This window comes from Zeugodacus cucurbitae, chromosome 2 (assembly GCF_028554725.1).
Source record: "Zeugodacus cucurbitae isolate PBARC_wt_2022May chromosome 2, idZeuCucr1.2, whole genome shotgun sequence".
Classification (NCBI taxonomy): Eukaryota; Metazoa; Arthropoda; class Insecta; order Diptera; family Tephritidae; genus Zeugodacus; species Zeugodacus cucurbitae.
In genome coordinates this window covers 33,956,443-33,979,149 of record NC_071667.1, presented here as the reverse complement: position 1 = coordinate 33,979,149, position 22,707 = coordinate 33,956,443, and the positions used below count along the sequence as shown (strand labels likewise).

General features: G+C 35.2%; 1 protein-coding gene across 4 annotated transcripts in view; it reads right to left on the bottom strand.

Annotated features, from left to right (window-relative positions):
• Window positions 1-22,707, bottom strand: part of LOC105220550 (coiled-coil domain-containing protein lobo-like) — a 441,384-nt gene that overhangs the window by 3,149 nt on the left and 415,528 nt on the right. The window contains exons 8-9 of one of the 4 annotated variants that reach the window (XM_054236031.1): window positions 2,296-2,487; window positions 1,886-2,223 (exon numbers count right to left, since the gene is read on the bottom strand). The exons of 1 other annotated variant lie outside the window; for it this stretch is intronic. In XM_054236031.1, the coding sequence (XP_054092006.1) occupies window positions 1,984-2,223; window positions 2,296-2,487 (432 nt within the window). In that variant the 3' untranslated portion in view covers window positions 1,886-1,983. Of the gene's footprint in view, window positions 1-1,885; window positions 2,224-2,295; window positions 2,488-12,655; window positions 12,740-14,255; window positions 14,353-22,707 lie in introns of those variants that run through there. 2 more of the 4 variants (XR_008472830.1, XR_008472829.1) reach the window with 2 other exon arrangements.

Here is a 22,707-nt window from a genome sequence, read left to right as displayed (position 1 = left end):
ACCCGAACTTAGCCTTTCCTTACTTGTTTAATTTTGTATGTTACAGATTGCTATTGTTTGGCTCTTGACGTCTGTATCCAATGCTTTGTTACATGATTTATGAAATCTATAAGTGTAATATCATATTTTTGTTTGCCTCTATACAAATATAGGACCTTCTTTAAAATACTGTCTCGATAGTAAATTTTTAAATTTTCTATTATGCTCTAGTCGAAAAGTTCGATTTATGAAAGGAAATTTGACTTCTATTGACACTTAAAGGGTTCGAGTTATGGAGAACTTCAAGTTATGTAGATCTTCCCCTCCCTAATGCGATACGTTGTACCAAATTTTACTTTCATAACTTTATTTATGGCTTAGTTATGACACTTTATGTGTTTTAAGTTTTCACCATTTTGTGGGCGTGGCAGTGGACCGTTTTTGCCCATCTTCGAAAGCAACATCCTCAGGGTGCCAAGGAATATGTGTTCCAAGTTTCATTAAGATAACGCAATTTTTACTCAAGTTATCGCTTGCACGGATAGACGGGCAGACAGACGGACGGGCAAACATCCGGATTTCAACTCCACTCGTCAACCTGATCATTTATATATATATAACCCCATATCTAACTCTGTAAAAACTAGAATACTCTGTGCAACATGTTGCTAGAGTATAAAAGCTGAATTCTTTATAGGTTTTTAACAAAAAAACTACCTTTGTGGTAAAATTTTCGCCATGTACTGACGCGAAAAATAGTTGTAATAAAGATGTGTTGAAATTTTTTAACAGAATAGCTTCTTAATGATAAGGCTATTTACTTACAAATCTTGTATAATTGAATCATGGTTTATATGTATCTATAAGTTTTCATTCCCACAAAACTCATGACATGAAATTTTCGTTCGCATTAAACTAAAGTACATGGGATTTATTTATTCACAGAGAGTTTACAGTAACGCTGAATGTGTCTCTGCGCCAATAATGGTTGAATTCCGGTGAAAATTCCCTCGAAGTTCTCCATAACTCGAACTCTTGAATTGGCAATAGAAGTAAAATTTCATACAAATTTCCTTTCATAACTTATAATATAGATATAATATAGAATTTATGCCATAAATGTTACAACAAAGGCATGAGATACAGAGTCAAAAAAAAAGAAACTTCAACAATCAAAATTACAGAATACATGTTTTAAAGTATGTACATAAAACTTTTTTCGAAGAAATTAAATAAAACTGAGAATAAATCTATATTGTACTGCTTTTTGAAATTATTTGTTTTAATTAAAATTTTATAAGTCGAAGCCTCTCTAACTCGAAGTTTTTTTGTGGATTATGGTGATTCGAGTTAGGGAAATTCCACTGTATTTGAAATTTTTACTCAAGTTATCGCTTGCATGGACGGACAGACGTACTGACAGACACACATACGGATTTCAATTCTACTCGGCTCCTTTTGGTATATATAACTCTATATCTGACTCATTTAGTTTGTTTTAAGTTTTACAATATAGCGAAAGTATAAAAATGCGGTGTATGATAAGATGTGGTAGATGTACAGTAAGTTTGATTAATGAATTATATAAAAATAGCAAATTGGCAATATGGCAATAAAGTTAAATGAACGGTGTTTGGCAATATTGTGGCAATATGAGCTGATTGTGAATTGAAATTTATGGTCTAGCATATTTGCAAGATTGTCGTAAAATAAAATGGATGTACAAATGAACAGCTGTTTTACGATATTGCTGTTTCCCGATATTGCCATACGTTTGCGACGTTAAATGAGTACCACTAGTGTACAGAGGCACATAAATGTAATGTAATGTAATTTAAGTACATATTCATTTAGTGCTATTTACTACAAACTACTTTCTAAATACTCCCAATCAAAGACAGTTAAATGAAATAGCACAAAACATTTTATAAGGATTATTAATCTAAAAAAATAGTAATTTGTACAAATTTAAGTGACTTGGCGTATTCAAGGAAGTATGTATATCTAATCCTCTCCATTGGATGTACGCTTTAAATTGAGACGATGATCTCTCAAAAGAGATTTTTTCACAGTTTCATATTTCTTTTGTGATTCTTCATGTGTTAACGTCAAACGTTGTTGAATCATTCGCTTGTGTAAAGCAATGACGCCGGCTTGCTCCACAAGTTTCTCATAATTATAGTTATCAAACTGATCTTCAAATTTGTTTAAAAACCGTTCAAGAGATTTTGCTTCAGCAGTAAGCTGTAAATAAATATAAATATTAAAAACATATAATCATCATAACATTGCTTTTGTATAAAAAAATTTACATACATCTTCGTATTGACGTTGAAGGTCGTTTAAGAGTCCCACAAACCGGGTTTTAAGTTCATATAAACAAGCGTTGTAAGCTGCCCATGATTCTTCATATGTAAGTGATCGAGTTTTGTAAGGTATCAAATATGGGGCTAAGAAATCTGCAGGTTTTCTAGACATCTCAAGTTTAAACGCTTCTTCTTCAGCAGCCTTGAAACAAATTAAATTGAAATAAAAAATATGTTGACAAAATGTTTTCATCTATACTAATATTATAAAGAGAAAATGTTTGTTTTTTTGTTTGTTTGTCTCGAATAGGCTCCGAAACTACTGAACCGATTTGAAAAATTCTTTCACCGTTGGAAAGCTATACTATCCCTGAGTGACATAGGCTATATTTAGTTTAAAAAAAAAAATAGGGTTCCTTACCAAAACTCCGATAATGTAAAAAAAATACCAAAAAACTTTCTTTAATCGCGAATGGTGCGAAAACGATTGAAGATATAACAAAGTGATGTACTACAATTTTGTAGAACTTATCATTATCTACAAAAAACGTCGCGACATCATATCTCTAACTATTATACTTTTGTCACAATAAGCGATTTTATATAAAAAAATTAATTCAAATACCACTACTTGAAAAGGCTCTTTATTTATACCTTAGTATTATCGAAATAAATGATTTATTATTTAAGATCGCTTCAAAACCTTTATATAACTTTTTGAATTATTAGATTCTGACATTCCATTCAAAAGATATCACGAGTTAAAATTTTGAAATTTTTCGGCGGCTAACTATGCGTTGTAGAGTTGTAGGCGTCATTCAGGCACGGAGGTACGGGAGGGGGGTTAAGATCACTCGCGCGGTCGATTCCCTCCTGGTCCTGTGCTGAATTAAAAAAACAATTGTCGCTTGATAATAATATAATATAAAAATGAATTGCTGTTCGTTTGTGCCGCAAAAAAAACGATAACGGCCAAACCGATCTGGCTAATTTTAGTCTTGAAATATTCGTGGAAGGCCAGATCGAGTTGACAAGAAAAATATAAAAAGAGAAAACAAAAAAATAATATTGTGAAGGTTATCATTGTTGCTTTGTTAAAATATTTTTGTTATAGTTCAATTGTATAAGGTTGTGTCGATAGCCCAAAACAATTTGTAACAAATAAGGAAAGGCTAAGTTCGGGTCCAACCGAACATTTTATACTCTCGTAATTTATTCATGTAATTTTATTAAGATAACACACAATTTTACCTATATATTCGACATAGAGTCCAATAGAAAATCATCATATATAGTATATGAGGGCTGATGTAATTCCAGAACCAATTTCACTCATTTTCACCACCAAGGTTAACGGGAATAGGGGCAACTTGGCACCCGTTAGTAGGCAAACATACGGCACATTCGGCCTTGAAATTACTCCTAAATTGCAAATGAACGAAACACCAGTCGGCAAAATCGTCAAAAATTGCGCTATAACGAAAATTTTCCAAATATTCAATAAGTCGCTGGAGGTACTGCACAGGACTTTAAAAAATATTGATTGTCGATAAACGTTTTTGGTGGAGCCAGGATTCTGTTAGTAGGTGATTTACGCCAGACTCTTCCAATTATTCCTGGATCAACTGTTACTGACGGGCTAATCGCATACCTAAATCATTTAATTTGTGGCGACACATAAAGAATCGCCAATTAACAACAAACATATGAGTGTTTTTGCAACAATATCAAATTGCGATTGTAGAAGTAGTTGGCAGTTGACACCTCGATGGATTAATAGCATTTCCAACAGATTTCTGTTACTTCATTGACTCGAAAGAGAAGTTTTCCTGACATGAAACCTCAATATGATAACCATAAATGACTGATTGAATGACTTATATTGGTGGTAAAAAAAAAGATATCGATGACCTTAATGCGACAATTTAGAATTCCGGTCCAAGAGAGTTGACACAGCTACAAACCAGGATGACGTAGTCAATTATCCCAAACTATTTAAAATTGCCTTATTTTGCAATTAAAGTAGTGTGAGTTGTAATCATGCTGCGTAATATAAATCAACCTCGGGTAATCAATATCGTCGCCGAAGCCAAGATTGGACCAACTTAATTTAATGTATACCTTAGCCACAAAAACGTGTCTGCTAGTTCAGAAATATTTTATCAGGATTTACAGCCCTATTCTGTGCACTTTACAAATTCAACCAACTTCTAATTTGTAAAAAATTGAAATTTATCAAGCATTTCGTATTCTGTGTTTAAAATAAAAAGCTTTTTTCTTTATAAGTTGTTAAGAAGTAAAATGCTCTTGACAAATAAAATATCTTGCTGTGGATAGTTGTGGAAGTGAATTTTTTGCAATGGATATATTTTACTTTTGTCGTTATTTCTATACAAAGAGGAAAAATATGAACATGATGATGGCTCGCGTTATTGAGCCGTTTTAATATTAAGAAGTTTAGTTTTCCTTTTTTTTTGTATAAAAAATGAAGATAGTGAGGGTAACTTTGATGAAATGGTTTTCTATAAATGGTAGTCCCTAAGGAACTTTTGCGCAAGGAATATTTGCGCAATCTCAGAAACTTCACGTTTAGACCAAGAGGGAATAATTTATTCTGAAATTGAAGTTAAATTATTAACTATTTTGCAACAAATATTGAAATGCATGTGAAAACGTACTTTATAGAATAATTCAAATAAATTTTTCAATTCAATTCAATATAATTGGACAGAAATCAGCTGTTTCTGTAAACATTATTTTGTTTCCCACACGTGTGGGGAAAAGCTATGCGTACTGAAGCTTTTTATTTTATCAAAATTGTCACAGAATACCAAAAAAATTCTTACTTGATAAAAATATGAAAATATTTTCAAATTTTTGTTATTTTGTCAAGTGCACAGAATAGGGCTCTTAGTGTATAATACATACAGTACTGTGTAGAAAAGAGACATATTTTACCAAATAAATATTATTATAATGAGAGGTTTCTTTTTATACAGGCAACACTCACCAAAATCGTCACAATATAGTAAAAGGCCGATTTATATAGTACATATTTACAATGATGTATGATTGGATAAGTCATACATGGAAAATTTGTGTATTATTACTGTGTAAAATAAGTCCATGTTAAGTTTTTTAATCTAGATATTTATATCTACCAAATGTACATGTATACAATTTTGAATCCAGGATTATCAATACTTTTAGTTCTCATAGGTTTTAATATGCACAGAAGGCGTAAGACGCTTACCCGAAGGGAATATGTACGGTAGGGGATCACGGAAAATTTATTACATAAACAAGGTCGACTTCGCAAACCGAAAGAAATTTTATTCAGACTATTTCATACGGGTTCAGTTTAATTTAAATCATTGATGAGAATTATGAACAGTAGTACAAAAATTGTTATTTACAATTTGCAAATTTTTTTTTGTAATTCTCAAAAGAAAACAAGTAAGGAAGGGCTAAGTTCGGGTGCAACCGAACTTTTTATACTCTCGCAATTTATTGATTTAATTTTATAAAGATAATACAATTCGACCCATATATTCGGCATAAAGTTCAATAGAATAACGAAAATCATCATAAATAGTATAGGGGCCATCCATAAATTACGTCACACGAATTTAAGGACTTTTTAATCCCTCCCCCCTCCTTGTCACAAGTTGTCACATTTTGAACTCAGTGGTAAATGTGTAAAAAACGGGATTTTGGCAACAATTCGATCTCAAAATGGCATTACGTTGGCTCTCGCATCTACTGGAATTGCAGCAACGCTACTTGAAGTTGGAAGAACGGCTATACGACTTAAAGTCAACTTCCGGGATATTTGTGTTCATACACATCGATCGATCATGTTGAAAATGAAGACGAAGCTGTGAATTATCCAGTGAAATTTATAAATTATTTGTCTTTATAATGCTTTGTCATTTGTTATGCTTCGCAATCTTCAAGCAGCTATCGAATAATGTAATATTTGCAAGAATTTTTTAAAGGGACTTACAAGGGGGCAGAATGCTTGATTCCACGAATTTCTTTGAGTTCTAACGATTTGCCATTCCAGTTCAAACGTATTCAGTTTCCAATGAGACTTGCATTTGGGATGACAATCAACGCGTCTCAAAGACAGTCGCTGGAGGTGTGTGGCATACATTTTATTATATATATTTGGCGTAGAAACCGCTTTAAGCGATTATAGCCGAATCCACCAGATCGCGCCACTCATTCCTTCTTTTTGCTTTTTGGAGCCAACTGGAAACACCAAGTGAAGCCAGGTCACTTTGCACTTGGTCTTTCCACCGGAGTGGAGGTCGTCCTCTTCCGCGGCTTCCTCCAGCGGGTACTGCATCGAATACTTTCAGAGCTGGAGTGTTTTCTTCCATCCGTAGCCAGCGAAGCCGCTGTCTTTTTATTCGCTGAACTATGTCAATGTCGTCGCTCATCGTTCCATCGTCTGCGGTATTCGCCATTGCCAATGTTTAGAGGACCATAAATCTTGCGCAAAACCTTTCTCTCGAAAACCCCAAGAGTCGTCTCATCGGATGTTGTCATCGTCCACGCTTCAGCGCCATACATCAGGACGGGAATAATGAGCGACTAATAGAGTTTGATTTTGGTTCGTCGAGAGAGGACTTTACTTTTCAATTGCCTACTCAGTCCAAAGTAGCACCTGTTGGCAAGAGTGATTCTGCGTTGGATTTCAAGGCTGACATTGTTGGTGTTGTTAATGCTGGTTCCCAGATAAACGAAATTATCTACAACTTCAAAGTTATGACTGTCAACAGTGACGTGGGAGCCAAGACGCGAGTGCGCTGACTGTTTGCTTGATGACAGGAGATATTTCGTCTTGTCCTCATTCACCTCCAGACCCATTCGCTTCGCCCCTTATCCATGCGGGAAAAAGCAGAACAAACGGCGCGGTTGTTGCTTCCGATGATATCAATATCTTCGGTGTATGCCAGTAGCTGTACACTCTTATAAAATATTGTACCTTCTCTATTTAGCTCTACAGCTCGTATTATTTTTTCCAACATCAAGTTAAAGAAGTGTTGCTCAACGTCAACTTACACAGCCGTATTAGTTTTGCGGGGCTACCAAATTCAGACATTGCGGCATAAATGCAGCTCCTTTTCGTGCTGTCGAAAGCAGCTTTGAAATCGACAAAAAGATGGTGTGTGTCGATCCTCTTTTCACGGGTCTTCTCCAAGATTTGGCGCATGGTGTCAGTTTGTTGACGGTGGGCTTAAGTCTTTCACACAGTACGCTCGATAGAACCTTATAGGCGATATTTAGAAGGCTTATCCCACGGTAATTGGCACAATTTGTGGGATCTCCCTTTTTGTGTATTGGGCAGAGCACATTGAGATTCCAATCGTCAGACATGCTTTCTTTCCACCATATTTTGCAAAGGAACTGATGCATGCTCCTTATCAGTTCTTCGCCGCCGTATTTGAATAGCTCAGCCGGTAATCTATCGGCCCCTGCCGCGTTGTTCTTCAGGCGGGTAATTGCTATTCGAAATTCTTCATGGTCGGGTAATGAAACATCTATTTCATCTTCATCGATTGGGGAATCGGGTTCTCCAACTCCTGGTATTGTACTTTCACTGTCATTCAGCATTTCGGAGGACTGTTCCCTCCATAATCCCAGTATGCCCTGGACATCGGTTAATAATAGATACTTAATCAAGAAATAATAGATACTTAATTATGCTGCTGCGTGATCGACGTGGTACAGAGCAGCCAGTCGTCTAGCACCCAGGAGCGCAGCAGAGCGGGAAACGATATTGCCTTAAATTTTGAAATGTGATGTCACAAAGCTTTTGACCCCCCCTGCCCCTTGTCACACAATGTCACTTCTGAATGATAACCTCCCCCCCACCCCGTTCAAGGTGTGACGTAATTTATGGATGGCTCCATATGGGGACTGTGGTAATTCCTAAACCGATTTCACTCGTTTTCACCACCAAAATACAATGTATCGAAGACTATACGCTCACTTAATTTAATATTACTTATAATTAGGTATGTGGGATCTGGGGCAAGTTATGACCCGATTTTTACCATTTCAGGTACAGAGAGAAACTGTTACAAGAAAAAAATTCAGAGGGCATGAATTACATTAAAATATCTGAGGGATTTACCTATATTTTCGGTGAAAAATTAACCTTAGGCACAGAGTTCTTCATGTTCGATATCAGGGGCCTTGAAAAGTCATAGTTCGATTTTGACAATTTTTCTACAAGTGATGTCACAGCTCAAATACAGTATTTGTGCAAAGTTTTATTCCGCTATCTTCATTTGTTCCTTATGTATATATTATAAAGTGAACGAATCAAGAGAATTCAAAATTGAGTTATATGGGAAGTAGACGTAGTAGTAAACCGAGAAAGTGTTATATACCGTGTCAAGAAAGTGTTATATACCGAATTTCATTGAAATCGGTCGAGTAGTTCTTGAGATATGGTTTTTGACCCATAAGTGGGCGTCGCCACGCCCATTTTCCATTTTGTAAAAAAATCTCAGTGCAGCTTCTTTCTGCCATTTCTTATGTAAAATTTGGTGTTTCTGACGTTTTTCGCTAGTGAGTTAACCCACTTTTACTAATTTTCAACCTAACCTTTGTATGGGAGGTGGGCGTGGTTATTATCCGATTTCTTTCATTTTTGGACTGTATAAGGAAATGGCTAAAATAAACGACTGCAGAAAGTTTGGTTTAAATAGCTTTATTGGTTTGCGAGTTATATACAAAAAACCTATTTGGGGGTGGGGTCACGCCCACTTTTCCAAAAAAATTACATCCAAATATGCCCCTCCCTAATGGGATTATATGTTCCAAATTTCATTTTCACAACTTTATTTATGGCTTAGTTATGACACTGTATAGCTTTTCGGTTTCCGCCATTTTGTGGGCGTGGCAGTAAACCGATTTTGCTCATTTTCGAAAGCAACCTCCTCAGGGTGCCAAGGAACATATATTCCAAGTTTCATTAAGATATCTTAATTTTTACTCAAGTTATCGCTTGCACGGACAGACGGACGGACAGACATCCGGATTTCAAATCCACTCGTCATCCTGATCATTTATGTATATATAACCCCATATCTAACTCTTATATTTCTTGGTGACACAAACAACCGTTATGTGAACAAAACTATTATACTCTGTGCAACAGGTTGCGAGAGTATAAAAACAATAGCTTAGTTATGGGTATGCAGTTATGTTTATTAATGCTTTATTACTGTTTGCCGTCCACTATGCAAATCGGTTCGGTCCATAGCAAATAGGTATACACATCCACATCAAAATTTGCAGAAATTTTCGTTCAATTAACCGGAGAATCAATAATCCCGTTTAAATGAACAATTTGTTCAGTTACAGGAATCACGCTTATTTGGACCATTTGGTGAATTAACCCGAATCAATCGTGGGTTGACCATATGGTAACGCAAAATTTTTCCCTGTATTTTCATAAATAAGCTTAAAATTTCACTATAAGACAACAAACTACGCTGATTTTAACCGGAAATGTTATATATTGAATATAATGAATTGAAAAACAGACTTAACTTTCGTGCTCTGACGATCAAAATACACAGGTGTATTTCATTTCAGAAAAATCTGAAACGTAAAAAGTTCTGGATAGTACCTGGTTAAGCGATTACGTGGGAATCAAAATTTGAAAGTTTTTTGTCTTATTAAATAGTACAATATTAAAATATTATCCAAAATTATGAAAAATTTCCACACATCTCTATTACAAGTATTTTTCGATTCAATATGATGCGAAAATTTGACCGTAAAAGTTAGTTTTTATACTCTTGCAACAAAAGTTGCTAAGAGAGTATTATAGTTTTGTTCACATAACGATTGTTTGTAAGTCATAAAACTAAACGAGTTAGAAATAGGGTTATATATATCAAAATGATCAGGGTAACGAGACGAGTCAAAATCCGAGACTCGTGAGAAGGGGCATATTTGGATGTATTTTTTTTTGGGAAAGTGGGCGTGGCCCCGCCCCCAAATCGGTTATTTGTATATATCTCGCAAACCAATGAAGCCATATAAACCAAACTTTCTGCAGTCAGTTCTCTTACGTACCCCACCACACACCATGAAATTAGGTGAAATCGGATAATAACCACGCCCGCCTCCCATACAAAGGTTAGGTTGAAAATTAATAAAAGTGGGCTAACTCAGTAACAAAAAACGCCAGAAACACTAAATTTCACATAAGAAATGACAGACAGAAGCTGCACTCACATTTTTTTACAAAATTGAAAATGGGCGTGGCATCGCCCACTTATGGGTCAAAAACCATATCTCAGGAACTACTCGACCGATTTCAATGAAACTTGGTTTGTAATAGTTTCCTTACATCCCAATAATATGTTGTGAAAATAGGCCAAATCGCTTCACAACCACGCCTACTTCCTATATACCAGAACTTTGAAGACGATCTGGATCGTTAACTTTACAATATACATATAAAGTAAGCACTAGTGAAAATATCGATGCAGAACTTTGCACAAATACTACCTTTATAGTGTGGCAGCCCCATTCTAAAAATCGCCGAAACCATAGGTTTTCAAGGTCCCATTAATCGAACATGAGGATCTCGGTGCTTCTAACCTAATATTATGGACTTTATACAATATATATGACGAATATGTGGGTGAAATTGTGTATTATATAATATTAATAAAGTTAAATAAATTGCGAGAGTATAAAATGTTCGGTTACACCCGAACTTAGCCCTTCCTTACTTGATTAGTTAACTCTTTGGTACAGTGCAATTGTTATAGACGAATATTTACTATAGTATATATATATATATATATATATATATATATAGGATAGTATAGCTTTCCAACGGTGAAAGAATTATTCGGTTCAGTAGTTTCGAAGCCTATTCGAGACAAACAAACAAAAAAACAAACCACTATTAGTATAGATAAATAAAGTTAAATAAATAAATTGCGAGAGTATAAAATGTTCGGTTACACCCGAACTTAGCCCTTCCTTACTTGTTTTGTTTAAAATCTATCAAGAATTCAGTTTTTAATCTTTTATTTTTTCCTTCGTTCATTAGCAACAAATATTTCTGGTTTGTTGATTTGGATGAACCAATAATGTTTATGATGTCTACGGCAAGAACTTTTTTTTGGACACTTCATGGAAGATGAGGTACCAACGATTAAGCTTTCGGAATTTTTGTACTCTCGCAACCTGTTGCACAGAGTATTATAGTTTTGTTCACATAACGGTTGTTTGTGTCACCAAGAAATAAAAGAGTTAGATATGGGGTTATACTCGTATATACATAAATGATCAGGATGACGAGTGGAGTTGAAATTTGGATATCTGTCTGTCCGTCTGTCCGTGCAAGCGATAACTTGAGTAAAAATTAAGATATCTTAATGAAACTTGGAACACATATTCCTTGGCACCCTGAGGTGGTTGCTTTCGAAGATGGGCAAAATCGGTTCTCAACTACCCCTACTTCTCATATAAGTCAATTTTGAATTCTTCTGATTCGTTCACTTTATAATACATACATATATACATAAGGAACCAATGAAGATAGCGAAATAAAACTTTACGCAAATACTGTATATGAGCAGTGGCATCACTTGTGGAAAAATTGTCAAAATCGGACCATGACTTTTCAAGGGCCCTGATATCGAACATGAAGAACTCGGTGCCTAAGGGTAATTTTTCACTGAAAATATATGTAGGTAAATCTCTCAGATATTTTAATGTAATTCATTCCCTCAGAATTTTTTTCTTATAATAGTTTGTCCCTGTACCAAGAATGGTTAAAATCGGGCCATAACTTCCTCCAGATCCCATATACCTAATTATAGGTAATACAAAATTAAGAAACCGTATAGTCTTTGATATATTGTATCTTGGTGGTGAAAACGAGTGAAATCGGTTTAGGAATTACCTCAGTTCCCATATAATATTTATGATGATTTTTGTTATTCTATTGAACTTTATGCCGAATATATGGGTCGAATTGTGTTGTCTTTATAAAATTACGTCAATAAATTGCGAGAGTATAAAATGTTCGATTGCACCCGAACTTAGCCTTTCCTTACTTGTTAAATATAAATTTCACAAAATACTGTTTAAATATGTATCTTTAATATGCTGAATGAAATATATGATTGTATACATTAAAAACAAGTAAGGAAAGGCTAAGTTCGGATGCAACTGAACATTTCTTACAAATTACAAACATACAAAATTTACCCATAAATTCGGCATAAAGTTCAATAGAATAACGAAAATCGTAATATATACTATATGAGGGCTGAGGTTCCTTATGTATACAAGATAAAGTGAAGGAATCAGATGAATACCTCATTAAAAATTCTTTCGCCGCTTGCTGAGTGCTACCAAGTTTTGTTTTACACATTTTAGAACCATTTTCCTATTGTGAACGGCTGAAAGGACAAATTAATGTCAAAATAATAAAAATTGTTATACACAAATGTGAAATTTAAAATGGCAGGCGAAGATAAATCGTATGTATTTTTATATTGAATTTATTGAATAAAAAACTTTAATAAAAATTAAATTTCTTGCAGAAAACGTAAGACATTGACGGTGGTAAAAGAGTTCAGTGCGACCAAGTATAGTCAATTCGATTTCAGTGCTGCCAGTTCGTATGAAAATTTGGAAAGTTTGTTCGATTGGCTTGTCTATAGCAGTTAGCCAATCGATGACAGCTAATATTTAAATGGCAAAGCGTGACCATTTAAATAAAAATTAAGTCAAATGGTGAAACTGAAGTTAATAATTTTTCACTTAAATTTCATTCGTGAAACCGGCTGTAAAACTTGCAAATAAAAAATGTGTATGTATATCACTTTGTACACAGCTGTCCACGCATTCACAAGCGCATTTATGGAGGTGCTCGAAATATACGCAGTCACGCGTAATTTTTCGCTTTCGCATTCGCAAACGCCATCTACCAACTACATAACTAGTTTCAGCTTTAGTGGTATTGGTTTTGTTTATATTCGAAAAGATGAAAATGGTTTGCCATTGCAAATATGTCATGGATTTCACAACACACCTGATTAGTCGTTAGATTTCCCTTGCCTTTTACTATATCTTACGTTATGTTATGCCTAAGACAGACATATGGTCTCTATACTACGATATGTACTACAATGAAAGCTCAAGAAACCATATACCAACATAGTGACACACATGTAGTATTGTACTATGTTTACATCCATCAACTGATGCAAATAAATTCAAGCAAAATATAATTATGATTAACATGCAGGAAAATTGATCCTGCCTTTGTTACAACTTCAAGCAATCTTAAAAAATCATTGTCCATTATAATTATACATACATATTACATATTTTTCACATCATTTTTTTCAAATTTTGTGTTTTGATTTCAATTTATTTTGAATTTAATTTATTTTCTGTAGGTCAAAATGTCAGAAAACATATGATTGTGGCAGAAGAGCTTAAAGCTTTCGGTGTGTTCAATGCAATCCATTGTAGTACATTTCACAACACCACAAAATTTCAATGGTTTCTAGAACTCTATTGTAGTACGGAACACCATTTGCTTTCAAACAAAATTCGGAAAACCGGTGATACACATATTGTTTCTGAAGCAAACTACAATATATACTACATGTCTGTCTCAGGTATTAGATGAAAAATTCTTACATACATACAGTTGTATTCAAAATAATGTGAACATTTTTAATAAAAAAAGCTTTAGAATGATATTTGTTGTTTTACTATACGTTATATCAAATTCATTTGCATTGTAGGCAAAGGCAAAAAGTAATAATAAATTGCAGCGAACGGAAAATATAATGAATCAAAATTAAGTGAACATATGTATAATTTAGCAAACTCACATAATTCTTATGTAAATGTTGGTCATATTTCTACAATATATTTAATTCTTGTATCCGGTATACTCACGCTAACATTTTTGGTCTTATGCATTTTGCTCCTCTCCTACTGAAGTTGAAAATCCTTCATGCGACAATTAATCGCTTGTCTTCTAATATGACGATATCTATCATTAAATTAAGATAAACTTGAGATTATTATATTTATTAAGTGTAGGCGTTGCTCACCTAAATGTCAATGCTTCGCCTATTTGACGCCTGACATAAATTGAACTACCTCAGGAAAATTGATATTTGTGCCTGTTATTATTCTCAATTTTTGTTCAACCTTTGCATATTTTATTCATGTTTGATTTCTTTTGTTAGATGTTAGTATTTAAAGAAACAAAAACATATACCTTACTAAAAGAAAAAGTATGTATGTATGTGATTGGCGTTGACACCGTTTAGCCGGTTTTAGCCGAATCGATGATAGCGCGCCAATTCTCTCTTTCCTTCGCAGTTCGGCGCCAGTTGGAGATCCAAGTATACGAAATTATCTACGTATGACTAACGGAGATATTTCGTCTTGTCCTCATTCAGCTTCGCTTCCATATCCAGGCGGCAAAAAGTGGAATCGATTGTTGCTTCCTATGATATAAATATCGTCGGCTTACGCCAGCAGCTGTACACTCTTGTAGAAGATTGTACCTTCTCTATTTAGCTCTGCAGCTCTTATTATTTTTTCCAGCATCAAGTTAAAGAAGTCACACGGTAGTGTGTCACCTTGTCTGAACCTCGTTTGGTATCCAACGGGTCGGAGAGGTCCTTCTTAATCATGACGGAGCTTTTGGTGTTGCTCAACGTCAACTTACACAGCCGTATTAGTTTTGCGAGTCTTTAAAATCGACAAAAAGGTGGTGTGTATCGATCCTCATTTCACGGGTCTTCTCCAAGATTTGGCGCATGGTGAATATCTGGTCAGTTGTGGATTTTCCAGGTCTAAAGCCACACTGATAAGGTCCAATCGGTTTGTTGACATTAGGCTTTATTCTTTCACACAGTACGCTCGATAGAACCTTATAGGCGATATTTAGGAGGCTTATCCAACGGTAATTGTCACAGATTGTGGGATCTCCCTTTTTATGGATTGGGCAGAGCACACTGAGATCGGGAAGGACCTCTCCGAGCCGTTCGATACCAAACGAGGTTTCAGACAAGGTGACTCGCTATCGTGCGACTTCTTTAACTTGATGCTGGAGAAAATTATAAGAGCTGCAGAGCTAAATAGAGAAGGTACAATCTTCTACAAGAGTGTACAGCTACTGGCGTACGCCGATGATATCGATATCATTGGAAACAACACCCGCGCCGTTAGTTCTGCTTTTTCCCGCCTGGATAAGGAAGCGAAGTGAATGGGTCTGGTGGTAAACGAGGACAAGACGAAATATCTCCTGTCATCAAACAAACAGTCAGCGCATTCGCGTCTTGGCTCCCACGTCACTGTTGACAGTCATAACTTTGAAGTTGTAGATAATTTCGTATACCTAGGAACCAACATTAACACCGATAATAATGTCAGCCTTGAAATCCAACGCAGAATCACTCTTGCCAACAGGTGCTACGCCAGTTAAGAAGAAGAAGGTTGTTTGTAAGTCCTAAAACTAAACGAGTTAGATATAGGGTTATATATACCAAAGTGTTCAGGGTGACGAGTAAAGTTCAAATCCGGATGTCTGTCTGTCCGTCCGTCCGTCCGTGCAAGCTGTAACTTGAGTAAAAATTGAGATATCTTAATGAAGCTTGGAACAGGTGTTCCTTGGCACCATAAGAAGGTTAAGTTCGAAAATGGGTGGTATCGGACCACTGCCACGCCCACAAAATGGCGATAACCAAAAACACATAAAGAGCTATAACTAAGCCATAAATAAAGTTATGAAAATAAAATTTGGAACATAGGATCGCATTAGGGAGGGGCATATTTGAATGTAATTTCTTTGGAAAAGTGGGCGCGACCCCGCCCCCAAATAGGTTTTTTATATATATCTTGCAAACCAATAAAGCTATATAAACCAAACTTTCTGCAGTCATTTTTTTTAGCCATATCTTTATACAGTCCAAAAATGAAATAAATCGGATAATAACCACGCCCACCTCCCATACAAATGTTAGGTTGAAAATTACTAAAAGTGGGTTAACTCACTAACGAAAAACGACAGAAACACTAAATTTCACAGAAATAATAGTAGAAGGAAGCTGCTCTCAGATTTAAAAAAAAAATGAAAAATTGGCGTGGCATTGCCCAATTATGGGTCAAAAACCATATCTCAGGAACTACTAGACAGATTTCAATGAAATTCAGAATATAATATTTTCTTTATACCCTGATAGCACGGATAAAAATTGGGCGAAATCGGTTCACAACCACTACTACTTTCCTTATAACTCAAATTTGAATTTCATCTGATTCCTTCACTTTATCTTGTATACATAAGGAACCTCAGGCCTCATATAGTATATATTACGATTTTCGTTATTCTATTGAACTTTATGCCGAATTTATGGGTAAATTTTGTATGTTTGTAATTTGTAAGAAATGTTCGGTTGCACCCGAACTTAGCCTTTCCTTACTTGTTTTTAATGTATACAATCATATATTTCATTCAGCATATTAAAGATACATATTTAAGGGAACTGTGGAACGTCATCTCAAACTCACTGTGTACCGCTGCAGCCGAAGAAATTGGTTTTCGGCAACGACAAGGAACGATCTGGTACGATGAGGATTGCCGTCTCGCAGTGGAAAGAAGACAGACTGCCTACGTCGCAACGTTGCAAACGACCACAACACGTGCGAGATGGGATAGATACCGCAAGCTGAAGAGGGAAGCGAGACGCATTTGCAGACAAACAAAGAAAGAGGCCGAAATGCGTGAGTATGAAGAGCTTGGAAACTGGCAGACAGAGGTAATGCTCGAAAATTTTATGAAAAAATGAAGTGACTTAACGAAGGCTTAAAGACCGGAGCATCCTCATGTAGAGACCAAGGTGGTAATCTGGTAACCGATGTCCAGGGCATACAGGTCGATGTCCGACCTGCTGAATGGCAGTGAAAGTACAACAACAGATGGCGAACCCGATTCCCCAATCGATAACGATGGAACAGATATTCCATTACCCGACCATGAAGAAATTCGAATAGCAATTACCCGCCTGAAGAACAACAAAGCGGCGGAGGCAAAATATGGTCGGAAGAAAGCATGCCTGACGATTGGAATCTCAGTGTGCTCTGCCCAATCCATAAAAAGGGAGATCCCACAATCTGTGACAATTACCGTTGGATAAGCCTCCTAAATATCGCCTATAAGGTTCTATCGAGCGTACTGTGTGAAAGACTAAAGCCTAATGTCAACAAACCGATTGGACCTTATCAGTGTGGCTTTAGACCTGGAAAATCCACAACTGACCAGATATTCACCATGCGCCAAATCTTGGAGAAGACGCGTGAAATGAGGATCGATACACACCACCTTTTTGTCGATTTTAAAGACTCGCAAAACTAATACGGCTGTGTAAGTTGACGTTGAGCAACACCAAAAGCTCCGTCATGATTAAGAAGGATCTCTCCGACCCGACCCGGCCAAACGAGGTTTCAGACAAGGTGACTCACTACCGTGTGTCTTCTTTAACTTGATGCTGGAAAAAATAATAAGAGCTGCAGAGCTAAATAGAGAAGGTACAATCTTCTACAAGAGTGTACAGCTGCTGGCGTAAGCCGACGATATTTATATCATAGGAAGCAACAATCGATTCCGCTTTTTGCCGCCTGGATATGGAAGCGAAGCTGAATGAGGACAAACGAAATATCTCCGTTAGTCATAACTTCGAAAACGTAGATAATTTCGTATACTTGGATCTCCAACTGGCGCCGAACTCCGAAGGAAAGAGAGAATTGGCGCGCTATCATCGATTCGGCTATAACCGGCTAAACGGTGTCAACGCCAATCACATACATACATACTTTTTCTTTTAGTAAGGTATATGTTTTTGTTTCTTTAAATACTACTAACTAACATCTAACAAAATAAATCAAACATGAATAAAATATGCAAAGGTTGAACAAAAATTGAGAATAATAACAGGCACAAATACCATTTTTTCTAAGGTAGTTCAATTTACGATTTATCTTCGCCTGCCATTTTAAATTTCAAATTTGTGTATAACAATTTTTATTATTTTGACATTAATTTGTCCTTTCAGCCGTTCACAATAGGAAAATGGTTCTAAAATGTGTAAAACAAAACTTGGTAGCACTCAGCAAGCGGCGAAAGAATTTTTCATGAGGTATTCGCATTCTCCTGCACGAATTCAACTAGATAACTTTGTTGTTGCTTGCACATGTAAAATTTTTGACAGGCGAGCAGCGCCCAAAGATAGCGAGCAGAAAAGTGACCAATCGACAGCTACTATTTAAATACTGTCATATGGAACCATTGTTACGCTTTTCTATCAGCTGAATTCCCATTTTTTTACCATTTTCAAAAAGAAATACAATTTATTTGCTTACACAAATCAGCTGTTATTCTTACCAACATCCCTGGATGTTATTCTTTTTGGATGCCAAATGTCAATAATGGTGAAACGCAGGAAACTTAAGGGCAAAGTTAAATAAAAATAAAAATTACAAGTAAGGAAGGGCTAAGTTCGGGTGTAACCGAACATTTTATACTCTCGCAATTTATTTATTTAACTTTATTTATATTAATAATACACAATTTGACCTACAAATTCGTCATATATATTGTATAAAGTCCATTGAAAGTTGGAAACCCTAATATTAGGTTAGAAGCACCGAGGTCCTCATGTTCAATATATGGGGCCTTGAAAACCTATGGTCCGATTTCGACGATTTTTAGAAATGGGCTGCCACACTATAAATACAGTATTTGTGCAAAGTTTTGCACCGATATCTTCACTAGTGCTTACTTTATATATTGCAAAGTTAACGATTCAGATCATCTTCTAAGTTCTGGTATATAGGAAGTAGGCGTGGTTGTGAATTTGGCCAATTTTCACAACATATTATTGGGAGGTAAGGAAACTATTAGAAACCAAGTTTCATTGATATCGGTTGAGTAGTTCCTGAGATATGGTTTTGGACCCATAAGTGAACGACGCCACGCCCATTTTTCATTTTGTAAAAAAATCTGAGTGCAGCTTTCATCTGCCATTTCTTATGTGAAATTTAGTGTTTCTGACGTTTTTCGTTAGTAAGTTAACCCACTTTTAGTAATTTTCAACCTAACTTTTGTATGGGAGGTGGGCGTGGTTATGATCCGATTTCTTTAATTTTTGGACTGTATTAGGAAGTGGCTAAAAAAAAACGACTGCAGAAAGTTTGGTTTATATAGCTCAATTAGTTTGCGAGCTATGTACAAAAAACTTAGTAGGGGGCGGGGCCACACCCACTTCCCCAAAAAAATTACATCCACATATGCCCCTTCATAGCGCGATCCTTCATACCAAATTTTATTTCCATAGCTTAATTTATGGTTTAGTTATGGAACTTTATGTGTTTTCGGTTTTCGCCATTTTGTGGGCGTGGCAGTGGTCTGATTTTGCTCATTTCCGAAAGCAACCTTCCTATGGTGCCAAGAAATAAGTGTGCCAAGTTTCATCAAGATATCTCAATTTTTACTCAAGTTACAGCTTGCACAGACGGACGGACGGACGGACGGACAGACAGACATTCGGATTTGAACTCCACTCTTCACCCTGATCACTTTGGTATATATAACCCTATATCTAACTCGTTTAGTTTTGGGTGTTACAAACAACCGTTATGTGAACAAAACTATAATACTCTCTTTAGCAACATTTGTTGCGAGAGTATAAAAATTAAATGGAACTTAAGTTTCAATTAAAATATTTCGTGAAACCGGTTGTTAGTGATTTTTATAAGCAGTGTACATAGAATACCTTGAATAAAGCAACGGAAAGAAAATTTAAATCTTATCTTATCTTTAAAAATTACTTTAAATATTTGAAAATATATTATTAATAAATATTATATTTCACTAAATACGTATATTGTAGCAAAGAAAACGAGCTTAAATAATTAAAACACACAAGATAGAAACAAAATGTTGGTTGCTATTCTTAACCCTTTTGACCTCGACGTTGCCTGTGAGCAATTTCACCAGTTTGATGACTTAAAGCAAAAGCTGTGTTCAATGTTTTAACTTGATTTAAGTGGCTACTTATAGATTAATATATTAAAAATGAAAATCAAAACAGTTAACAACATTCTTTACCGTTATTCTTATAGTTTTTTTTAACATAGTGCATTAAAGTCGTTGATAATTTGTGAACGAAAATTTGCCAACGTTTGTTAGAATCGATCCAATTATTATAATAATTTAATTCAATGAAAAAATGGTTATGCATTTTTGTTCGAAATGTGTTATAGCATTTTTTCATGAATTCAAAATCTTCGCTTTATGATTTTTGTATACCATCATGCCCCAATGTTACTCACAAGCAACCTTCTGTAGCGCCCATAATAAAAGGCGTGGCTAGGTAAAATTTTTTTTGTAATCTCTTTTTGGCATTCTTTTATGGTCCCAATGGAGAAAAAAATTTTAAAACCACAGGAAAATGTCGGGGTCGAAAGGGTTAAGGATGTGAAGGTTGCTGTGTTAGCGCAGGAAAGTTGAAAATTTTCAACTGCTTTGTGTTTTCGAATCCTAGTTCGAATTTCTGAGCGTTGGTTGCGAAAACATGAGAAAGCTAAGTAGCTCATCTCATAAGAACATGTATATCCAACTCAACTGTAAAACGTCCGCATTCGCGATCTCTGTAGTATCAGCTTAAGTATTTATGGGGCAAAATTAACAAAACATTTTTTTGGAACTTTAAGCACATAATAATTTCAAATAATTGAATAAACCCATAAAATAGTATCGAAATGAGAAGTTATTTCAGTTTTTATTTTATTGGACAATGAAAGTAGCGCAAATGAGATATGGAAATTTTTAGATATTTAACAACCCTATTCTGTGCACTTGACAAATTTATAAAATATTTTTAATTTTTTCAAATTTTTGTCAATAATAAAATTTTTTCGTATTTGTGACAATTTTGATAAAAAAAAAGCTTCAGCAGGGATAGCTTTTCCCCACACGTGTGTGAAACAAAATAATGTAAACAGAAAAAGCTGATTTCTGTCTATTATATTCGAATTGATTTGAATTATTCTATAATGCCTAAGACAGACATATGTTTTCCGTAATAATATGTGTACGACAATAAAAGCTCAAGAAACCATGTACCAGCATAGTGATACACATGTAGTATTCTACTATGTCTACATACACTAGCTGATACAAATAAATTCAAGCAAAATATAATTATGAATAACAGGCAGGAAAATTGATCCTGACTGAGTTACAACTTCAAGCAATCTTAAAATGTTACTTTCCATTATAATTATTACTTCTCAACATATTTTTCACATCATTCTTTTTCAAATTTTTGTTTTTTGATTTCAGTTTATTTTGAATTTAATTTATTTTCTGTATGTCAAAATGTCAGAATACATATGATTGTGGCAGAAGAGCTTAAAGCTTGAGGTTGATTGATAATCGGATGGCAGAGACTTTATGTATATTCGCTTCTCCATCGCAGATCCCCCATGGTATTTTGCTCCCCTGCAAAGCCATAGAATACTATATAATATAATACATATACATATGTGCATATCGCTCATTTACATGAATAGTGTCACAACTTAAAAAGAGGATTTTTCAGGAGAGCGTTTTAAAGTTTTCAATTGTCTCTTAACAACAATTCATTTCCAATAAGTTAAAAATAATAATTAAAATCAAAATGTTAAAGAAATTCATTTGCTGCTACAATTGCCTTGCTAAGTCTGAATGCCACTTACATTTCAGTCGGTTTTCTCATTCTGCAGTACCGATGACTCTGGATGCCTCTTCATTTACATGCTATATAAGCCTCATTTTTTGAGTCTTTGCAAGTTTGATTATTTCGTTTACTACTGAATTCACACTAAGATCATGGTGAAGGTCAGCAGATCTAATATACCAAGGAGCATTAACTATACTTCTTAGTACCTTATTTTGGAAGCGCTGAATGCAGGCAATACAGTTTTGACTTGAGAAACCCCATAGTTGAGCTCCATAGGCCCAAATTGGCTTTAGTACTTGATTATATATAAACAGCTTGTTTTCGATTGAAAGCGTGGATCTCCTACCGACTAGATGGTAAAACTTAGCCAATTTTAAATTATGCTCACACCTTTTTTTCTTGACATGCTCATTCCAGCGAATCTTAGCATCTATGCTGATTCCTAGGTACTTAGCATTATTGTGATGTGGTTGTATAAATGATATGGTTTCTTTTAAGTAAAGTGTACGTGCATTGATTTGGAATCGTTTAATTTAGTGCGCCACTTGGAAGCCCAATTAGTAATTGCATTGACTGCTGTTTGCACTCGAAGGGAAGATATTTAGGTTGACTCT